The following is a 19,258-nucleotide window of genomic DNA, read 5'->3' as shown; positions in this document are numbered from 1 at the left end:
TGTCACTTTTGTCATTGCCGTTGTAACTTTGAGCAGTCACTAAATGAACTGATGTAAGTCGAGGACTTCCTGTATTGACTGCCAATAGAAGAGAGATCTGCAGCTCAAGGTTGAACTGTGGGATCCTTGGTGCTATCTGAGTTGGGAGGTTTCATTACCCAACTAGGTAACATCATCACTGCTACCACTGATGATGTTACCTAGTGGGGTAATAAAATGTTTGCAAGAAAAGAACCCAGCTCAGAGAGCACCAAAGCTATGGATTTCCAAAGGACTCAGTCCAAGTAAAAATATGTAGGGCTGATGTCAGGTATGCCAGTTTCAGAAACTTTTGGATAGGTTGTTCCATGAAGGCAAATGCACAATTGAGTATTAATGCCGGTGGCTTTTCTTACCCGGCAGAACTCAAATGGAGCAAATGGGGAGCCTGGAGTCCTTGCCCAAAAACATGCGGCAGTGGCGGGAAGCAAGTGAGGCGTCGAAGTTGTCAAAAAACCAAGCACTCACATTGTGTGGGGCGTCCCTTGGAGGTGAAGATATGTGCCAACATATCTTGTCCAGGTAATGGCAAGAATCTCTCTGACTATATTTAACCTTTATTCAAAGGTTGTGTGACTTGTATGCATATTTCTGTGGCCCTCACTGTCGTCATCATCATCATCATTTAACGACCCCGCATAATACCTTGCAAGGTGGAGTTCTGAGCAACTGAATGGAGCTAGCAGAGCCTTTAATGGCCGGATGCCCTTACTGTCGTCAAAGCGGAGCTTTGTTCAGCAGATACATTCTCATTGTGCCCGGAGAGAGAAATATTTGCCTCTACCTAGGATTGAACTCACAGCCTCCTGGTTGTGAGGCGAGAGCTCTACCTCTAGGCCACTCTTTTCTGTGGCCCTCAGTTGCCACAAATTCTTAAAGGCAACATTTCTGTTAATCTGCATGACGAGCCCTTAATTTAGAATTTGCAGGAGGAATACCAAAGGAGAGAAGCCAGGACTTTAATAAATCTTAGAAAAGATGAATACTTACTCCTAAATACTTACAATATCATGAGGATACAAGCCCAATTAGCTAGAGAGGAGTCCTAACAGCAGGGAAGGCTCATATTCCCAAATTCAGTTCATGAGAAACCTGGAAGAAGGAGGCAAATCTTATAGGCCTCCCCCCCTCTCCCCTTCGAAATCCTCACCTTGATTCTAGGGCAGAGGTGGGTTCCTAATGGTTTGGATCGGTTCAGCCGAGTAGGTAATAACTTGGCCTGCCATGCCCCAAACTGGTTCTATCGCCAGCGCCGCCATCTTGGTTTTTGGTACTGTGCATGCGCATAACAATCTTCATTGCAAAAATTTAGTTTTTTCCCCCTTTTGCGCAGACCTTTTTAGGTGCAAATGCTCCCGCACGGGGAGTGCACATTTCCCATGTGAGCGAAGCGAGCGCAAACAAAAATTTTTGCGTGCAGAACCGGTAGTAATGCCGGTAGCAACCCACCCCCTGTTTTAGGGGGATAATTAGCAAGGGGAAATCAATGTTTGCATCTCTGCTCATTGCAAAGGAAAAGATTACAAGCACACAACGGAGAGTACACATTGAAAGGCTTGCCTTGGTACCAGCAAGCTTAAAAGTGCTCCAGGCTGCTTAGGATACAAAAGGAGGATCGTGGCAATTTCAGATAGCAGCACAAGCTGTGCTTGGGTGCTAATTAACTAATCACGATGACAGAGCTGAGCTGATTTGCAGCTTTCAGGGAAGCATAGCCTGTACGCAAAAGAAAAGCAGTTTAGGAAGAGATAGGTTATCAAGCAATCTGCAAGGGAAGAAATTGTCCCTGAACGGGAGGGGGGGAGGAAAACGCAAGACAGGTAATCAGATGCAGGATATGCGGTTTTCGTTTTTGGCTGAAGAAAGGTGCCCCCAGCATTCCTCATTTTGCAACATTTGCTAACTCCCTGTTCACTCCAGGAGTTTGATCCTGACGGGGCTCAAAAATGACTCAGCCTGCCATCCTTCCGAGGTCGGTAAAATGAGGATCCAGATTGTTGAGGGCAATAGGCAATGTGTGTGTGTGTGTGTGTGTGTTCCAGCATAACTCTGGAACTGTTCAAGCAATTTCAACCAAACTTGGAACACAGATGACTTACTCTCTGGAACAGTGACGTGTGGTGAGGTTTACGGCTGATGAGGCTGATGACGTCATCAGGAAGGCGGGGAATGGGACCACGTGTGCTGGAGCCTGAGGCTGCCTCAGCCTCAAGCACACGTGACCCCATTCCCCGCCTTCCTGAGCGCGCTTCGCCGGCTCGTGTTCTGCGATCCCCAACAGCAGCTGCCTTTCTGTGCGTCTGGCGTTTAGGACATCCGGCTATCTACCTAAACGCCAGACGCACAGAAAAGGATCGCGGAGTGCTTCGCCGGTTCGCGTTCCGCGATCCCCAACAGCAGCTGCTTTTTTGTGCGTCTGGCGTTTAGGACATCCGGCTATCTATCTAAACGCCAGACGCACAGAAAAGGATCACGGAGCGCTTCGCTGGCTCACGTTCTGCGATCCCCAACAGCAGCTGCTTTTCTGTGCCTCTGGCGTTTAGGACATCCGGCTATCTATCTAAACGCCAGACGCACAGAAAAGGATCACGGAGCGCTTCGCTGGCTCGCGTTCTGCAATCCCCAACAGCAGCTGCTTTTCTGTGCGTCTGGCGTTTAGGACATCCGGCTATCTACCTAAACGCCAGACGCACAGAAAAGCACTGAAAAGCACTTTGCCTCCAAGCCACTTCGTCTTGATGACATCACCGACGTCGCTGCTGGGCACGGCCGGACGGAGGTAACCAGAGTGGCGCCGAGGGGTCCGGGCGGACGAAAGAGCGAGCGAGCGATGGAGGATCAGGCAGCTTGATCCTCGGTCGCTCGTCCGCCGGACTGCCTCGGCGCCACTCTCGCTACCTCCATCCATCCGCGCATGGCAGCTGCGGCGACGTCAACAAGCCCCTGCCACTTCTGGACGTCTATTGCAGTCGCGAGGAGCGCGCAAAGTACAGCGGAGACAGGAAGGTTATTGGCGCTTCCGAGAACCCTCCTGCCTCTGCCGATTGCCCAGCTGGCACCGCCCCGCACGCACTCCTCTTCCTCCCTCCTCTTCCTCTTATATATATGAAACTCCCTTGTGGATATTATTATTATATATTATTATTTCATGATGAGAGGTGAGGCTCTGCCTCCCCTGCCTCCAATGACCGCACGTCCCTGCTCTGGAAACAAATACTGTGTGTCTGTGTGTGTGTGTGTAAGACACCTCTGGGGTGTGTGTATGTGTCTGTCTGTCTGTCTCTTCCAGCACAACTCTGGAACGCCTGGCCCGTTAAGGAGAGCGAGTGCAGCATCCTAGAGTGGCAATTGTTTATGATGTCATGGGAGGCCGAAGAGAGAACCTCGGCCCTTAAGCCGAGTAATGGTTTGTGATGTCAGTTCCTTCACAGCTTCCTCTGGAAAGCCAGCCATGACGTTCGTCCTCCAGTGGACCAATGGGGAAGTGCCGGATGGATTTCATGCAAAGTGCCAGGATCATAGACAGAGTGGGAAAGAGGAGTGCACGGGAGGAGAAGTGTGAGGGCAGGGATGATGGGCATGGGAGTAGGAGCAGGAAATGGCTCCCTGTCAGACAAACACTTTGATATCTGTAAATACCTGGGCAATGGCGGGTCATCAGCTAGTTCCTTATAAATCAGGGGTATCAAACTCGATTTCATTGAGGGCTGCATCAGGGTTGTGTTTGACCTTACGGGGGGGAGGAGGGGGGCATGGCCAGGGGGACATGGCCAGCTCAATGTCTCGGGGGTACCCGTGGTGGCCTGAGTGCTCTGCCAGGGAAAACAGAGCTCCGTTTTCAGCTGCGACGGACTCCTACAATCCTCTGCCAGCAAAAATGGAGTTTGGGAGAGCCGCTTGCAGCCAATGTTCCCTCTAAGCAGCGCAGCTGCGCAGCTGCACACTTGAAAAGAAAATGCTGTGCAGTAGTTTCCAACTGCCGCACAGTGTTTTTTAGCGTGATGAATCCTCAGCTCTGCCAGCTGCCTTCCTCCCCCGAAACGAAACTGCCAAGCCGGGGCGAGCAACGAAGCCGAAATGACACCATGCAATTCAGGACCAAGAGGAATCAACAAGCCGGAAAGGTAACACACACACACCGCTGCTGCCACCACCAGCAACCCCTGGCCCAGGACTTCGTTCAAGCTTGTCACGGAGTGGCTGTACTACCAAGCCAGTTCCGTCTTTTGGCAGGACCAGCCAATCACCGCACGAGCAACATTTTGCCGTGTGGCCTGGCGGGCGCTGGGGGTGCTGCTGGTGGTTGCCTCCTCCTTCCCTCTGGGTAGAGCAGAGCACTTCAATCGCCCGGCACCTGCAGCCCCCGTTGCTTATTGGCGTCTATCCGGGACTGTTTTTTGAAGCTTTGAGCGCGTAAGGCAGGCGGTGAGCCCGCGAATTGTTTTCCCGAAAGTAATCTCCACTTAATGGAGCGGGGCTTCCTTGTGATAACCGTGAACAGGACCATCAGCCCCGAAGGGCTGCTGAAAGCACATTAGAGCACTCTGCCTTTGGGGAAGCGGTTGGATTTCAGGTTCCCGATCGGTCTGTTGCACTTATCTATTGCAAAGTATAGGCGCGAAACACACACACACACACACACACACACACACACACACACACGTTTAGTCTGGGAGGGGATTTCTTTCTGTTTGATTCTGAAAGTGTAGGGTCATATACCTCTTTCCCTTCTCTGTCAGGGGAAGGCTTTGCTGAAACTTGCATGCTGTCATTATCTATTTTCTTTTTAAATGCTTTGAATTAGTCTTCTGTTTTTTTACCAATGGCACAAGAGAAGAAAGGGATAATTTTCAGGAAACAGAAAACTGACCTACGGTATTGGTTTGCATCTTTTATGCATCTTTGTATTTTTACGTCTGAAAATTAGTACTTACAAATCAACATTTCATCACACATTCCATGCATTATTATATCATTTGCGTATGAAAGGGCTGTATATTAAATGAGCCATTTAATATATTGAAAACCAACTTTATTTTCTGTTGGTTCATCCTCTCAAAGGTGACTGATCAGATTTCTTTAGCAAGTTCAAATTGGCTAACCTCCATGTAGATTGTTCTGGCAGAAGTACAGAGTCTACTAGTTTTGGGGGGATCAGCCATTGTCAGCCAGGTGTTACCATCCATAGTATTGATACAGCAAATGGTTCCAGTTCTTGGATCATCATATAAAAACAAATGGTTAAATATAGTTTACAGCCAGCCAATATATAAATGTTGTATACATGCAACTCAATGAATAATAGGTTTGTTTCTTTATGTACCCCAATTGCAAGAAGAGCAACAAAGATGATTAGGGGACTGGAGACTAAAACATATGAAGAACGGTTGCAGGAACTGGGTATGTCTAGCTTAAGAGAAAGAAGGACTAGGGGAGACATGATAGTAGTCTTCCAATAACTCAGGGGTTTCCACAAAGAAGAGGGAGTCAAACTATTCTCCAAGGCACCTGAGGGTAGAACAAGAAGCAATGGGTGGAAACTAATCAAGGAGAGAAGCAACTTAGAACTGAGGAGAAATTTCCTGACAGTTAGAACAATTAATCAGTGGAACAGCTTGCCTCCAGAAGTTGTGAATGCCCCAACACTGGAAGTCTTTAAGAAGATGTTGGATAGCCATCTGTCTGAAACGGTATAGGGTTTCCTGCCTAGGCAGGGGGTTGGACTAGAAGGCCTCCAAGGTCCCTTCCAACTCTGCTATTGTATTGTATTGTATTGTATTGTATTGTATTGTATTGTATTGTATTGCTAATCTACATCAATGGGTAATTTATTCATAACTTGCTAATATCACTGCAGACTATTGGATAGTAAGGGGGAAAGTATAAAGCGTATAAAGTAATTCAGAGTATGGAAAATGTGGATAGAGCAGTGGTTCTCAACCTTCCCAATGCCGTGACACTTTAATACAGTTCCTCATGTTGTGGTGTCTCGGTTCCTAAGACCATCGAAAATATGTGTTTTCCGATGGTCTTAGGCGACCCCTGTGAAAGGGTCGTTTGATACTCCCAAAGGGGTCCCGACCCACAGGTTGAGAACCACTGGGATAGAGGAAAGTTTTGATCCTTTTCCCATAGAGAGTCATCCATTGAACTTGAATACAAGTAGTCCTCAACTTACTATATATATTACAATAATACAATACAGTGCAATACAATACAATACAATACAATAGCAGAGTTGCAAGGGACCTTGGAGGTCTTCTAGTCCAACCCCCTGCCCAGGCAGGAAATCCTATACCGTTTCAGACAAATGGCTATCCAACATCTTCTTAAAGACTTCCAGTGTTGGGGCATTCACAACTTCTGGAGGCAAGCTGTTCCACTGATTAATTGTTCTAACTGTCAGGAAGTTTCTCCTCAGTTCTAAGTTGCTTCTCTCCTTGATTAGTTTCCACCCATTGCTTCTTGTTCTACCCTCAGGTGCCTTGGAGAATAGTTTGATTCCCTCTTCTTTGTGGCAACCCCTGAGATATTGGAACACTGCTATCATGTCTCCCCTAGTCCTTCTTTCTCTTAAGCTGAACATACCCAGTTCCTGCAACCGTTCTTCATATGTTTTAGTCTCCAGTTCCCTAATCATCTTTGTTGCTCTTCTCTGCATTCTTTCTAGAGTCTCCATATCTTTTCTACATCATGGTGACCAGAACTGAATGCAGTATTCCAAGTGTGGCCTTACCAAGGCATTATAAAGTGGTATTAAAACTTCACGTGATCTTGATTCTATCCCTCTGTTGATGCAGCCTAGGACTGCGTTGGCTTTTTTGGCAGCTGCTGCACACTGCTGGCTCATATTTAAATGCTTGTCCACTAGGACTCCAAGATCCCTTTCACAGTTACTACTACTGAGCAAGGTATCATCTATACTGTACCTATGCATTCCGTTTTTGTTGCCTAAATGTAGAATCTTACTGTTATTATATAGTTATATATTATATAACACTTTTAATTAAGCGGGTACCTTGAATAAACATAACTGTGAGTTTCAAATAACACTGCTTTCGTTGTTGTCTTGGGTGACATCTGTGAAAAACATTCAGGTGCTCAGGCATGAAAATGTGCCGCTCAAACACTATACTTTTCCGCACACACTGAAAAAAAATTAGAGGGAACATTGCTTGCAGCCTGCCCGAACTCCATTTTTGCTGGCTCAGGCACCATGGGCCAGCACTTTGCTGTTTCCAGGGTGGCCCCATGGGTCAGATCTAAGCACTCCGTGGGCCCCCAAGCCTTGAGTTTGACACCCCCATTATAAATCCTCATTTGTTTCTCCCCTTCACTAACAAGACCTGACTCTTAATGCACACTCTTGGTTCTCTCTTGTTAGCTTGCCAGCTCAGCTGCGCCATCGGCATCCCCAACAAGGATTGTACTGGCTGCATTTGTCCCAACCACACACTCTTGGGCACTGTACGGCGGGCCGATGGGATGCCCCTTGCCGATGTCCCAATAGCCCTGGCAGACCAGCCTCTCACCCCCTTGGCCCAAAGCAACCGTTGGGGTCAGTTCACCATCCGTGGCATCTGTGCTGGCAATAGCACCAACGTCAGTGCTAAGCTTGAGCGCTTTGCACCAAGTAATGCCTCACCTGTTGTCAATGGCTCTGGGACCTCTTTGGTGGAGATCATACTCCACAGACTGGGTAAGTGCACTGTGGAGCCAGGCTGGGGGTGGGAAAATCATTGTCATAAGTCGAGGACTACCTATTCCTGATCTGCAGGCTGAAGGAAGTCGTCCCCCCCCAATAAAATATGGGAAGATTGCTTTACTGTGCAGCTCCCACCCACCCTATATAGAATAGAATAGAATAACAGAGTTGGAGGGGACCTCAGAGGTCTTCTAGTCCAACCCCCTGCTTAGGCAGGAAACCCTATATCATTTCAGACAAATGGTTATCCAGCATCTTCTTAAAAACTTCCAGTGTTGGGGCATTCACAATTACATTTACAATTTACATTAGTTAGTTCCAGATTTTCATAAAAGGGCTAAACCCATGGGTCTCGTTAATGGTTATTCATTTGACTTTTTTAATCTTATCTTTATTATGATTTATAAATAATTCAAGGCAGCAAACATACCTAATACTCCTCCCTCCTCTTATTTTCCCCATAACACTAACCCTGTGGGTCAGGTTGGGCTGAGAGAGGGCGACTGGCCCAAAGTCACTCAGTTGGTTTTTCATGTCTAAGGCAGGACTAGAACTCACGGCCAGCATCTTAACCACTAATATTCTCCGAATACAAGAAATCGAGACACTGCAATCTGGCAGAAAGACTGGAATAGGGACTATAGAGGCAGCACTGGAAGTGGCACCGAGGGCAGCAGAGTTTATGCTCAGAGTTGGGTAGAGGAAGGGCTTCAAAAACTTTAGCAAAGGGTTCTCTGCCCAGTTACTGGGTAGGCATGGCCTAGTCGGTCTACTGCACCTCATTTGTGTGTGTGTGTGTTTTCACCCTCCCCGGGCTCCAGAGGTTTTCCTTGAGCCTCCGGGAGGGCGAAAATGTCCTCCCCCTGGCTCCGGAGACCCTCCAGAACTTCTGGGAGGCCCATTTTTCGCTCCCCCTCAGCCTCCGCACAGGCCATGTACTTAACTGGCATCCCAAACAGGCAATGTGGGAACTTCTGGGAGGGTGGGTGTGGCCAGACAGGGGTGAGATTTGCGGGTTCTCCGAACTGGGCAAATTTTTAGCTAGAGGCTCTCCCGAGCCTGTGTGAATCTGCAGCAGCCCACCCCTGGGTAGAGGCCATTTCAACTGAATTCTGGGTCAAAGACACTGAACGCGGCTACTGAATTAACCCATTTCTTCAATAGATTGGCTGGCGAGGCAACCCAAAAGCAGACTGAGTTTGTGCTTGGCCAGAAAAAAATAATAATCACCTGACCTTGTGAAACAGTACATGATGTGATTGCATCGGCTAGATATAAACTTTGTTGTGTAACACTTCCTTGAAACTCACAAAAACTGACCAATTACCCAGGGTTCAATTCTGGAATTAATATTGGCGATGTCCTAACTAAATTGGAAGTTGGCTAGCCAATTTGGAAGCATAGCAAACCTATAAAACACTGAAGGGAGGCAAAGGGAAACCTCATCCTCCATAAATTGCCTGTTTTTGGTGAGACAAAGGTACTTTGGTCAGATTAATATTTTTGTTTGTCCCTTCCCTTTCCTCTTTCGTTCCCTTCTGTCTTCCTTCTTCCTTTCCTTTCCTTTCCTTCCGTTCCCTTCCCATTCATGGCAGAACAACTTTACATGGTGACCAGTCCTGAATCAAAAGTGAGGATGGTTGGAGAAAAAGTGAGATTCTGCTGCAGTGCCCAAGGCACCCCTGAACCCCAAAAATATTACTGGTGAGTCATGCTGCAGGTGGAATTCAGGAGAGCAGAGGGAAAACTCACAGTGGAACTTAAGCCTGTGTCTGTCTCATTCTCTGGGAATAAAAAGCTGAAGTGATGGAGGGAACAAAAAAACAAACTCCTCAACCACTTTCTCTTGCTACTAACATTTTTGCTGTAGAGTCCTGTCTTTGTGGGAGGAAGTTGCAGTCACAACTTTGGAACTTGCATTACTCGCTCTTGTTTTTAAACAGGAACTTGTTGTGGATTACCCAGCAATAATCCCAACAGACAGCCCTGTATGATAAGTCAGTGCTATGCACCATTTTGCAGATAGAAGACTGAGGCCTGGTGCTAGCAAACAGGAAAAATTGGATCCCTGACAGGTGGAAGCGAAGTTAAGAGTTTTCTGCATCTCTTTGCTGCCATCTGGTGATCATTTGTTTTTTTTCAGATTTCAGGCTGAGGAAGATTGACAGGTCTAATATTTCATGGAGAAAGCAACATTCAATTTTTTTTTTTCAAATTTAAACTTGCTATTCTTTATTTTTTTTATTGTTTTAATTAAACAAAAAAAACCACAAAAACATTATTCATTACATCTTCCAGAAAGCATGTCGATTGGTATTGCTATTCTTAATTGAGACTCTCAGAAGTTTAAGAGCATCAGATTAAAAAAAAAAAAAACAAGCAAACAGAGTAAGATCGAAAACAAACTATTAAAAACTAATGCCAGTCTGTCCTGACACCTGTCACTCAAATGAGACCTTCTAATCTAAAACAACTTTTCAGTAGATGCCAGAAGACATTTGTGGAAACTTGGGACACCCTGATCAATCATGACATTTGTTGTCTCGGGTCTGAGTCCAATAAAGGCTGCCAGTAAGAACTGGCCTTTATTTCTCCAAAACACAGCTATGTTTTATAGGGCCAAATGATACACTAAACTATTCCATATAAACGTCTTTGAAAAACAAGCTTTTAAAATATTGAGATTATACAATTGGGGAACATGGATCAAAGCCCTTTTGAAAACGTCACCAAAATATCCATGTGAAAAAAAGAAAATAACTCTGTGTGTGTGTGTTTGTTGTGACTACAAGTGGACACACACACACACACACACACACACACACACTGCAGGGCATTTCAAGTGATAGGTTGAACTGAGGTAAAAGCAATTTCGAAGCCAGGATAACAAGAGAGGAACACCTGGTCCTGTGGCTCTGTTCCCTTTCTGTTCAACCTGATCTGCCCTACTGCCATACCACCACTTCAGCAAGCTTCCTCAAGTGAATGATGACTCTTTTTAAAAAAAAAAATCAAAACCAATGGCAGGGTGAACTAAAGGTGAGGATGGTGGGTTTATCTATATACATATACATACATACATACATACATACATATATACATGCACATACATAAACACCATATTTTTCTGAGTATAAGACACACCTTTTTCCCTCAAAAAAAGAGGCTGAAAACTGGGTGCGTCTTATACACTGAATACAGCATTTTTGGCCTCCTGAAACCCCGCCCCCTTCACCAAAATGGCCATGCATAGCCTTTAGGAGGCTTCCAGAGTGCTCCAGGGGGCTGGGGGGAGGGCAAAAATGAGCGAAAAACAGGCCGTTTTCTGCTCATTTCTCCCCCCCCCCAGCCCCCTGGAGCACTCTACAAAACTCCTAAAGGCTATGCATGCTCTTTTTTTGACAAAAAAACAGGCCAGTTTTTGTGGAAAACGGGTCATTTTTGGGAAATCTGCAGAATGCAAAAACTTTTCTTTTAATTTGCCTCTTCAGACTCTTTGGTGCATCTTATACTCCGATGTGTCTTATACTCTAAAAAATATGGTACATATTTAGTCTGGAGAACAGCAGTCCAAGGACTGTCTTGGGAGAGCAGTGAATGCCACAAGTAACTTTTGCTGCCAAGAATATACATATTCATATAGTCAGTAGGAGCTGAGCCTTTTTCTATTAGAGTTTACCAATACAAAGACAAATGACTAATACAAATTAAGAAAAATGTAAAAAGTGAGGAAAAAGAAGTGCAAAGATATGGGGGGGGGGGAATAGAAAATATATAAAATATAACTGCCCATTCCCTCCAGACAAGTATAAACTTTAGAAACTTAAAAACCCTCTCTAATATTTCAATAAGGAGGAGGTTATTCTTCCCATATCACCCCTTATAATAAAAAATCTAATTATAAAAACTCATAAAGATACTTTTTCAAAAGGCAACTTGGACTTTGCTTTTCCTGGAAGACATTTCGCTTCTCATCCAAGCAGATTCTTCAGTTCTGACTTCAGTGAACTGGAGAAGTCTCTCGGATGAGGAGCAAAATGTCTTCAAGGAAAAACAAAGTCCAGTTGCCTTTTGAAAAAGCACTTTTGGGACAACCATGATCTGGATAATTGAGAATCTCCATAGACATAAAAACTTATAATTCAGCCCTAATTTGTAAAAGTCTACTAAGAGTTACCGGAAATAGTAACATACTGTATTTTAAACTTAATCTAATAAGTCCATTTTGTATTCCAACTTATCACTTTCTCTAAAAAATAAAAGAAGCTTTTCTTAAGTAGGAACTCGGTTGTGGCAATCCTTACATTTATTTGCCTCATCCTAAAATTTATTTTATTTTACCGTGCTTCTAGACTGCCCCCTCTCCCAAAAGGGACTCGGGGCGGTGTACAGTCCATGCAAAATATATCAAAATACAATAAAAAGTTGAATATGTACAGTTGGAATGGAGGAGGTTAAAATGGAATTAAAAGAACTGTACAAAGCCAGTATATATAAATATAAGTTTTTAAACCCCTAAAACACAGACAATAAATTAAAAACAATACCCCTAAAATAACCAGTTAATAGTACATTTGCCAGGAGGGATAGTTGTAATTACGCCAGGCCTGCTAATCGGAACAGGTGAGTCTTCAGTTTTTGCAGGAAGGAGCGGAGGTCAGTAGTGGTTCTAATGTCGGGGGGGAGGTCATTCCAGAAGGTTGGGCCCATCACAGAGAAGGCCCTACTCCTTGGTGTCGCCCGTTGGCATTGCCTAGTGGACGGCACCAGGAGAAGTCCCTCTCTGTGTGAGCGAATTGGCCGCAGGGATGTATGTGGGAGGATGCGATCCCGCAAGTAACTAGGTCCCGTGCCATGGAGCGCTTTAAAGATGGTAATCAGCACCTTGAAACGCACCCGAAAAACCACAGGTAGCCAGTGCAGCTCGCGCAGGAGAGGTGTTACATGGGAGTACCTCGTACTCCCCATCACAGCCCGCGCGGCTGCGTTCTGAACTAACTGCAGTCTCCGGGCGCTTCCCAAGGGCAGCCCCATGTAGAGAGCGTTGTGTGTCATGCACAAAACAGTGAGAAAAGTTATGGTGTAATGCAAACTGGCTTTTGAAGGTTTGGGGAGTGGAAACGGTCTACAGAACTGACCAAGGAAGAAGGTAATTGCTACCAATTCAAATATAAGTGGTTTCCCCTCCCCCCTTTTCTGCCTCTCTCCATCCCCTTCTGTTTCTCTAGGTATCACAATGGAACCCTCCTGAACTGGAAAACATACAATTACAGCAGGAGCTTAGTGTTACGTGATTTGAGAACTCACCAAGCTGGCTTATACTACTGCAAAGCCAGCAATGACCACAGTTCAATCAAATCCTCTGCTGCCCATTTGACAGTAATAAGTAAGTAGCTGCTTTTTTGTGTGACAGGGCCTTCTTGAAATATCTGGTTTCAGGGTAATGTGGTTTTATTGCAGAAAATGACAGGCTTCTCAGGATACTGGAAAAGTTTATTTGGCAGCCAGGTTCAGAGAGCTAGCACATGGCTAACATTGCAAATTATGAACAACTTTCATTATCGAAGCAGGCATTCTTATACATTCTCAAAGGCAGCGCAACACGGAAACACTTAACTCATTTCTTATTGGTTATTTTGGGGGAAAAGACTTATAAGGAGATGGGGTCTTACTTCTCCTTTTGTCTTGGGCCATAGGTACTGACTATGTGTCTTTATGCGAACTTTAATTGAACCTTGTGGTTTTGGACTTTTGACATAGGGACGTTTGCTGGAACATGTTGTGGTTGAAGGCTGATGACATTTCCCTGTCCCTTTAAGCAAGCTTCTAACTGTCCCTTTTATGCCATGTCTTCATTCTTATACTTTAATCCATATTTTATTCTACTTTAGTTTGTTTGAGCTTGGCTCAGTATTGGGTGAGCATAGTCACTTTGGTATGTGAATCATAATACGTGCCTTATTTATTTTGATTCCTAAAGTTGCCCACCCACCTGCAACTCTAGGCAGCTTATAAAGAAAGATCATCATAATTTTTGTAAGTTTGTGCCTTTTGAGTTCAGTGTTGAATTTTACAGGATTCCCGTAAGTTTTCAGATTGAAATATTTCTTGGTGCTGGAGGTAACATGCAGTATTAGCTTCTCAGGAACAAAAGATGGACTGAGTGTTCTGGCCCCAAAAAGCACGAAGCAGATTCCTGGTCCCGACAAAACCCCTTTTATTAAACGCATGTGAATTCCTCTCATTCACATTCAGCAAAGGCCTGGTAAACAGCCTTTCAAAGGTGAATTTATGACCACGGACCTTATCCAGCTTGGAAAGCTGCCATGTAAATATTTTCCAAACATAGTACTGTGCAAGGAAAGACTTGGCACAGAGTCTCGGAGATTCATGGACAGATCTTCACACTCCTGCAACGAATGAACAAATTGTTTCCTGCAAAAGCCCACTCTCCTTTTGCTCTTCTTTTATTTCCTATGGGAGGGGCCATTCACCATCCACCTGTGGCTTTACTCCCAAGTAGACCCTGCTTTCTTAGCTGTTCTTTTCTTCTGACAGCTCTGTGCAGACGCACAATGGGAACAGGCTCCAGATGTTCCTCTGCCTCACTGCTGTCTAGCTCCGAAGGCAGCTGAGAACTGCCAGACAGCCTTGGCCCCATCTCTGCCTCCAACTCAGAGCCCTTATCCAAGCCTTTTCCAGCCTCCAGGACTGGCCCAGCTTCTGCCATTCTTTGCTACCTACCTCTTGTGATATTGCAGCAGCCCCCTTTTGCCTGTTATTCATAAATGTCACAAATCTAGTATAACTGGGTCTTAACAGGACACCTAATCTCAGCCTCTCTTCGTCTTTCAGGTCCAGATGTTCCAGCATGTAGAACCCGGCCAGAGGAATATCTCATAAAACTCCCCGATGATTGTTTTCAAGAGGCAACAGGTTCCCACTTTTACAATGTTGGTCATTGCCCCAGTACTCCCTGTACTGGAAACTCTTCAGATGGCCTGCGGTGCCAAGATGCTGCTCAGCATTGTTGTGGGACGCAACACATGGAAGTGAGAGAAATCCATTGTACTGGTTACATCCTTCCCGTCAAAGTAGTTGCAGAGTGTGGTTGTACCACCTGTACACGGCCCAAAGTTCTGGTTCGGGGCAAAGCATCAGCCGCTGACAATGGCGAACCTCTCCGCTTTGGTGAGATCTATCTGGGTGCAGAGAAAATTGGCTTCACCGGGTACCAAGGCACATTCACCATAGAGGTGCCACCCAATACAGAGAGACTTGTGGTCACGTTTGTGGATCGGCTGCAGAAATTTGTAGACGCCGTCAAGGTTTTCCCACTTGACCAACGTGGTGGGGCTGTTTACCAGGAAGTCAAACTGATGAGGAAGAAGAAGCCGGTTGACCTGGCATCAATGGAATCTAATACTATTCCATTGGGAGAAGTATCTGGAGAACATCCTATTGGGGAGATAGTCATCCCACCTGGATCTTTCTTCAGATCTGATGGGCAGGTCTACAATGGGACCGTCAAGGCAAGCATTACTTTCGTGGACCCACGGGACATCGGTACAGTGAGCACTGCCTCCAGTGACCTGAATTTCATCAATGCCGAAGGGGATCTCTTCCCTCTCAGGACATATGGCATGTTTTCGATGGATTTCTGGGAAGAAGAAACACGCCAGGGCTTAGAAATCGGGCGGGCGGAGATAAAGATGGACACGGACCTCATCAAAACACTGGAACATACAGAGAAAATGAAACTCTGGTCCCTCAATCCTATTACAGGCCTGTGGGAGGAAGAAGCCTCTCTCAAGCTGGCCAAGAAGAAACGCAAGAAACGGGAAGAGAGAAATTTCTTGATCGGCAACTTGGAAGTCCGGGAAAGGCGCCTATTTAATCTGGATGTTGCAGAAAGACGTCGCTGCTTCGTCAAAGTCAGAACATACATCAATGAAAAGTTCTACCCTAGTGAGCAGCTGGAGGGAGTTGTTGTGACACTCATCAATCTTGAACCCAGACCTGGTTATCCTTCTAACCCTCAGGCCTGGGGCCGATTTGACAGTGTGGTGACAGGTCCCAACGGTGCATGTTTACCTGCTTTCTGCGACAGCGAGAGGGCTGATGCCTACACGGCCTATGTCACAGCAACTATGGGAGGAGAAGAACTGGAGGCTGTTCCTTCAAGCCCAAAGCTCAACCCTCGGGCTATAGGTGTCTCTCAGCCTTACCTCAACAAGCTTGGCTACCAGAGAACCGACCATGAGGACCATGCCCTGAAGAAGACCGCTTTCAGGATCAACCTTGCCAAACCTAACCAGAACAATATCGATGAGACCAATGGGCCCATTTACGCCTATCGAAATCTGAAGGAGTGTGATCAGGCTCCCGTCACAGCCAACCACTTCCGATTTTACCGAGTGGAGGAGAACAAATATGAATATAATGTTGTGCCTTTTAAAGAGACTGACCTGACCACTTGGACAGGAGACTACCTCTCCTGGTGGCCGAACCCTCAAGAATTCCGGGCCTGCTATATCAAAGTGAAGATAAATGGGCCACACGAATACATGGTGAGGTCACGAAATGTGGGTGGCAGTCATCCAAGGACTCGGGGACAACTGTATGGCCTAAGGGATTCCCGTAGCATCCGGGACGTTGACATACTTAACAGCTCGGCAGCCTGTGTTGAATTCAAATGCAGCGGGATGTTGTTTGACCAAGGAATGGTGGACAGGACTGTAGTATCTGTCATCCCACAAGGGAGCTGCCACCGCACGGCTGTCAACAGCTACTTGAGGGAGTATCTAAGCCGTCACCCACCTCTAGTGGAAAATAATGACACTATGGCCTTCTCCATGCTGGCGCCAGTGGATCCCTTGGGGCACAACTATGGCATCTACACTGTGACTGACCAGAATCCACACCTTGCCAAGGAGATTGCAATTGGGCGCTGCTTTGCTGGCACCTCGGATGGCTTTTCGCGCGAGATGAAGTCCGATCGGGGCACTGCTCTGACTTTTACCTGTTACGAAAAGCCAGTCGGGACAAAGAGCTTGTTCCAACGCCTGCTTGAATCCCCATCCCAGACGTTGACCGAGATGCGCCGTGAGATGAGCGCCAACGAACAACTCCGGGGCCCTTCTCAAGTGGTATCTTACCCGTCTGGTTTACGGACCGTTTTTTCTACACAGCGCCGTCCCAGCCGCCGAAGAAGGGTGGGTACTTCTCCGATCCAACAGTGAGAAGCATGAAGAAACATTTGTTAAGCTTCGTGATCCAACCGCACTCTGAAGCTCCTCAGGATGGGTATCTGAGTGAGCGAGGCTCACTGCAACAGGTTTTATTCCCACGGCCTTCAGAATTCATCTTAATATGTACCACATCATAAAGTACATTCTGCCAATCTCCATAATCCAATGTGATAAATCTCCCTTCCAGGTCCCAATTGTAGACCTGCTGTGTCCTGAGACTTCTAAATTACTACTATGCCACCTGCAGGGACATTCATAGGGGGTCAAAATCAAGATGGCGCCCATCCCTATGCAAACAAAGCCACGCCCCTTTTATGCAAAAAGGGTGGGGTTTCAACTGGACAGTCCCACTCACCACCCCGGGTGAAATCTATGCCATTGTACTCTTTATTTTTCTAAGGAAAATGGTTTCTCGTGTAATATTTTTTTATCCATTCTCTTTTCTGTTCTGCTCACCATTTTCCCGGGATTACAATGTAGCTACAACCTGATTCAGAACCGAAGTACGCGCGACTAGCTCTTTTCATATTTTTTTCTATTGGCACATTTCTTTGCCTTCTTTTGCATCACTGCTCAATGGACATTCCTAGAGATTTAACACACACAGAGCATCTCTTGCCTTTGAAGTTTAACAATCTTCCTGTCAGTCCCGTGTCATCAACAACAAAGCAACAGTGAAACACCCTACAAGCAGTCCTTGACTTATGACTGGTTGCTTAGAGATTGTTTGAAGTTACGATAGCAACAGCAATAGCACTTAAGACTTATATACCGCTTCACAGTGCTTTACAGCCCTCTCTAAGCGGTTTACAGAATCAGCATACAAACACCACATAACCATGACGGACCTTGAAAAGGGGAATTAAGACCCAGATTCAAAATTCTAACACCCAGGGCACCCACCCCAATCACGTGACTGCATTTTGGGCCCTTTGCAACTTGCTGGCATTTATTGCTATTTGCAGCATTCTGTGGTGACATGACTATAATTTACAATATTTTCTTTTTTTCTGGAAACTGGTATTTGCTTCCAGGATCTTGCAAACACTGCAATGGGTTCGCTTAAAAACCACGGCATTTCCCTGTTATTAAACGCAAATGTTTATTTCTCAGAAAATGTCTAATAATTAATATCAGAACGTCAGCATTGTTGGACTATTTCCAAGGTTCTTTTTTTTTTTGGTTGTGTTTTAGTAGTGTGGATAAACACCACACAAAAGAAGATTCTTATCATATAGCACATAAACTGCTTTCCTCAGCCTGAGGGTGTTTGGAAAGCGCACAATCTCCACAGAAAAGTGTTGGACATTTTCCTGTTCTTCGAGATTCTTTGTGCACTTTTCAGATAGCCTCATGCTGAGAAAAATCAATGTATGTGCTATATAGCAAAAATCTTTTTTGGGTGGTGTTTAACTGCACAGCTAAAACACAAAAACAAACAAAAAAGAATCTTAATAGGGACCATCACGCAATGCTACCAAAATTGCCTTTTTTTGTAATGTTTTATTAACAAATGCATACCTACAATAGGTATTATGGATGGGGATATGGGAAAGTATAATAAAGTATTGAAAAAAAACACGCTACAGTACTTATCCATCCTGCTGTTATGTCTTTAGATATTAATAAAATAAGAGAGGGTTGCTAATAAAATTTCATTTTTGGACCATCTGATTTGGAATCCCAAATTTGAATCTGCATTTTGGATTTGATGTGGTGGCTCAGTGGCTAAGACGCTGAGCTTGTCAATCAGAAAGGTCGGCAGTTTGGCGGTTTGAATCCCTAGCGCCGTATAACGGAATATGCTCCCGTTACTTGTCCCAGCTTCTGCCAACCTAGCAGTTCGAAAGCACGTAAAAAATGCAAGTAGAAAAATAGGAACCACCTTTGGTGGGAAGGTAACAGCATTCCATGTGCCTTTGGCGTTTAGTCATTGTAGGCCACATGACCACGGAGACGTCTTCGGATAGCGCTGGCTCTTTGGTTTTGAAACGGAGATGAGCACTGCCCCCTAGAGTCGGGAATGACTAGCACATACACTATATTGCCAAAAGTATTCGCCCACCCATCCAAATAATCAGAATCAGGTGTTCCAATCACTTCCATGGCCACAGGGGTATAAAATCAAGTACCTAGGCATGCAGACTGTTTTTATAAACCTTTGTGAAAGAATGGGTCGCTCTCGGGAGCTCAGTGAATTCCAGCGTGGAACTGTGATAGGATGACACCTGTGCAACAAATCCAGTCGTGAAATTCCCTCTCT

At 45.5% G+C, this 19,258-nt stretch overlaps 1 protein-coding gene across 1 annotated transcript in view; it reads left to right on the top strand.

Moving 5' to 3' along the window:
* CILP2 (cartilage intermediate layer protein 2) overlaps nt 1-18,586 on the top strand; it is a 53,648-nt gene extending 35,062 nt beyond the window's left edge. The window contains exons 5-9 of the mRNA XM_081958133.1: nt 403-561; nt 7,424-7,738; nt 9,340-9,448; nt 12,973-13,130; nt 14,600-18,586. Coding sequence (XP_081814259.1) covers nt 403-561; nt 7,424-7,738; nt 9,340-9,448; nt 12,973-13,130; nt 14,600-16,986 — 3,128 coding nt within the window. The 3' untranslated portion in view covers nt 16,987-18,586. The remainder of the gene's footprint in view (nt 1-402; nt 562-7,423; nt 7,739-9,339; nt 9,449-12,972; nt 13,131-14,599) is intronic.
* The last annotated feature ends 672 nt before the right edge of the window (nt 18,587-19,258 follow it).

The sequence above is a fragment of the Natrix helvetica genome (assembly GCF_964273705.1).
Source record: "Natrix helvetica genome assembly, chromosome: 1".
NCBI classification, from domain to species: Eukaryota; Metazoa; Chordata; class Lepidosauria; order Squamata; family Natricidae; genus Natrix; species Natrix helvetica.
This window is presented reverse-complemented; position numbering and strand designations above follow the sequence as displayed.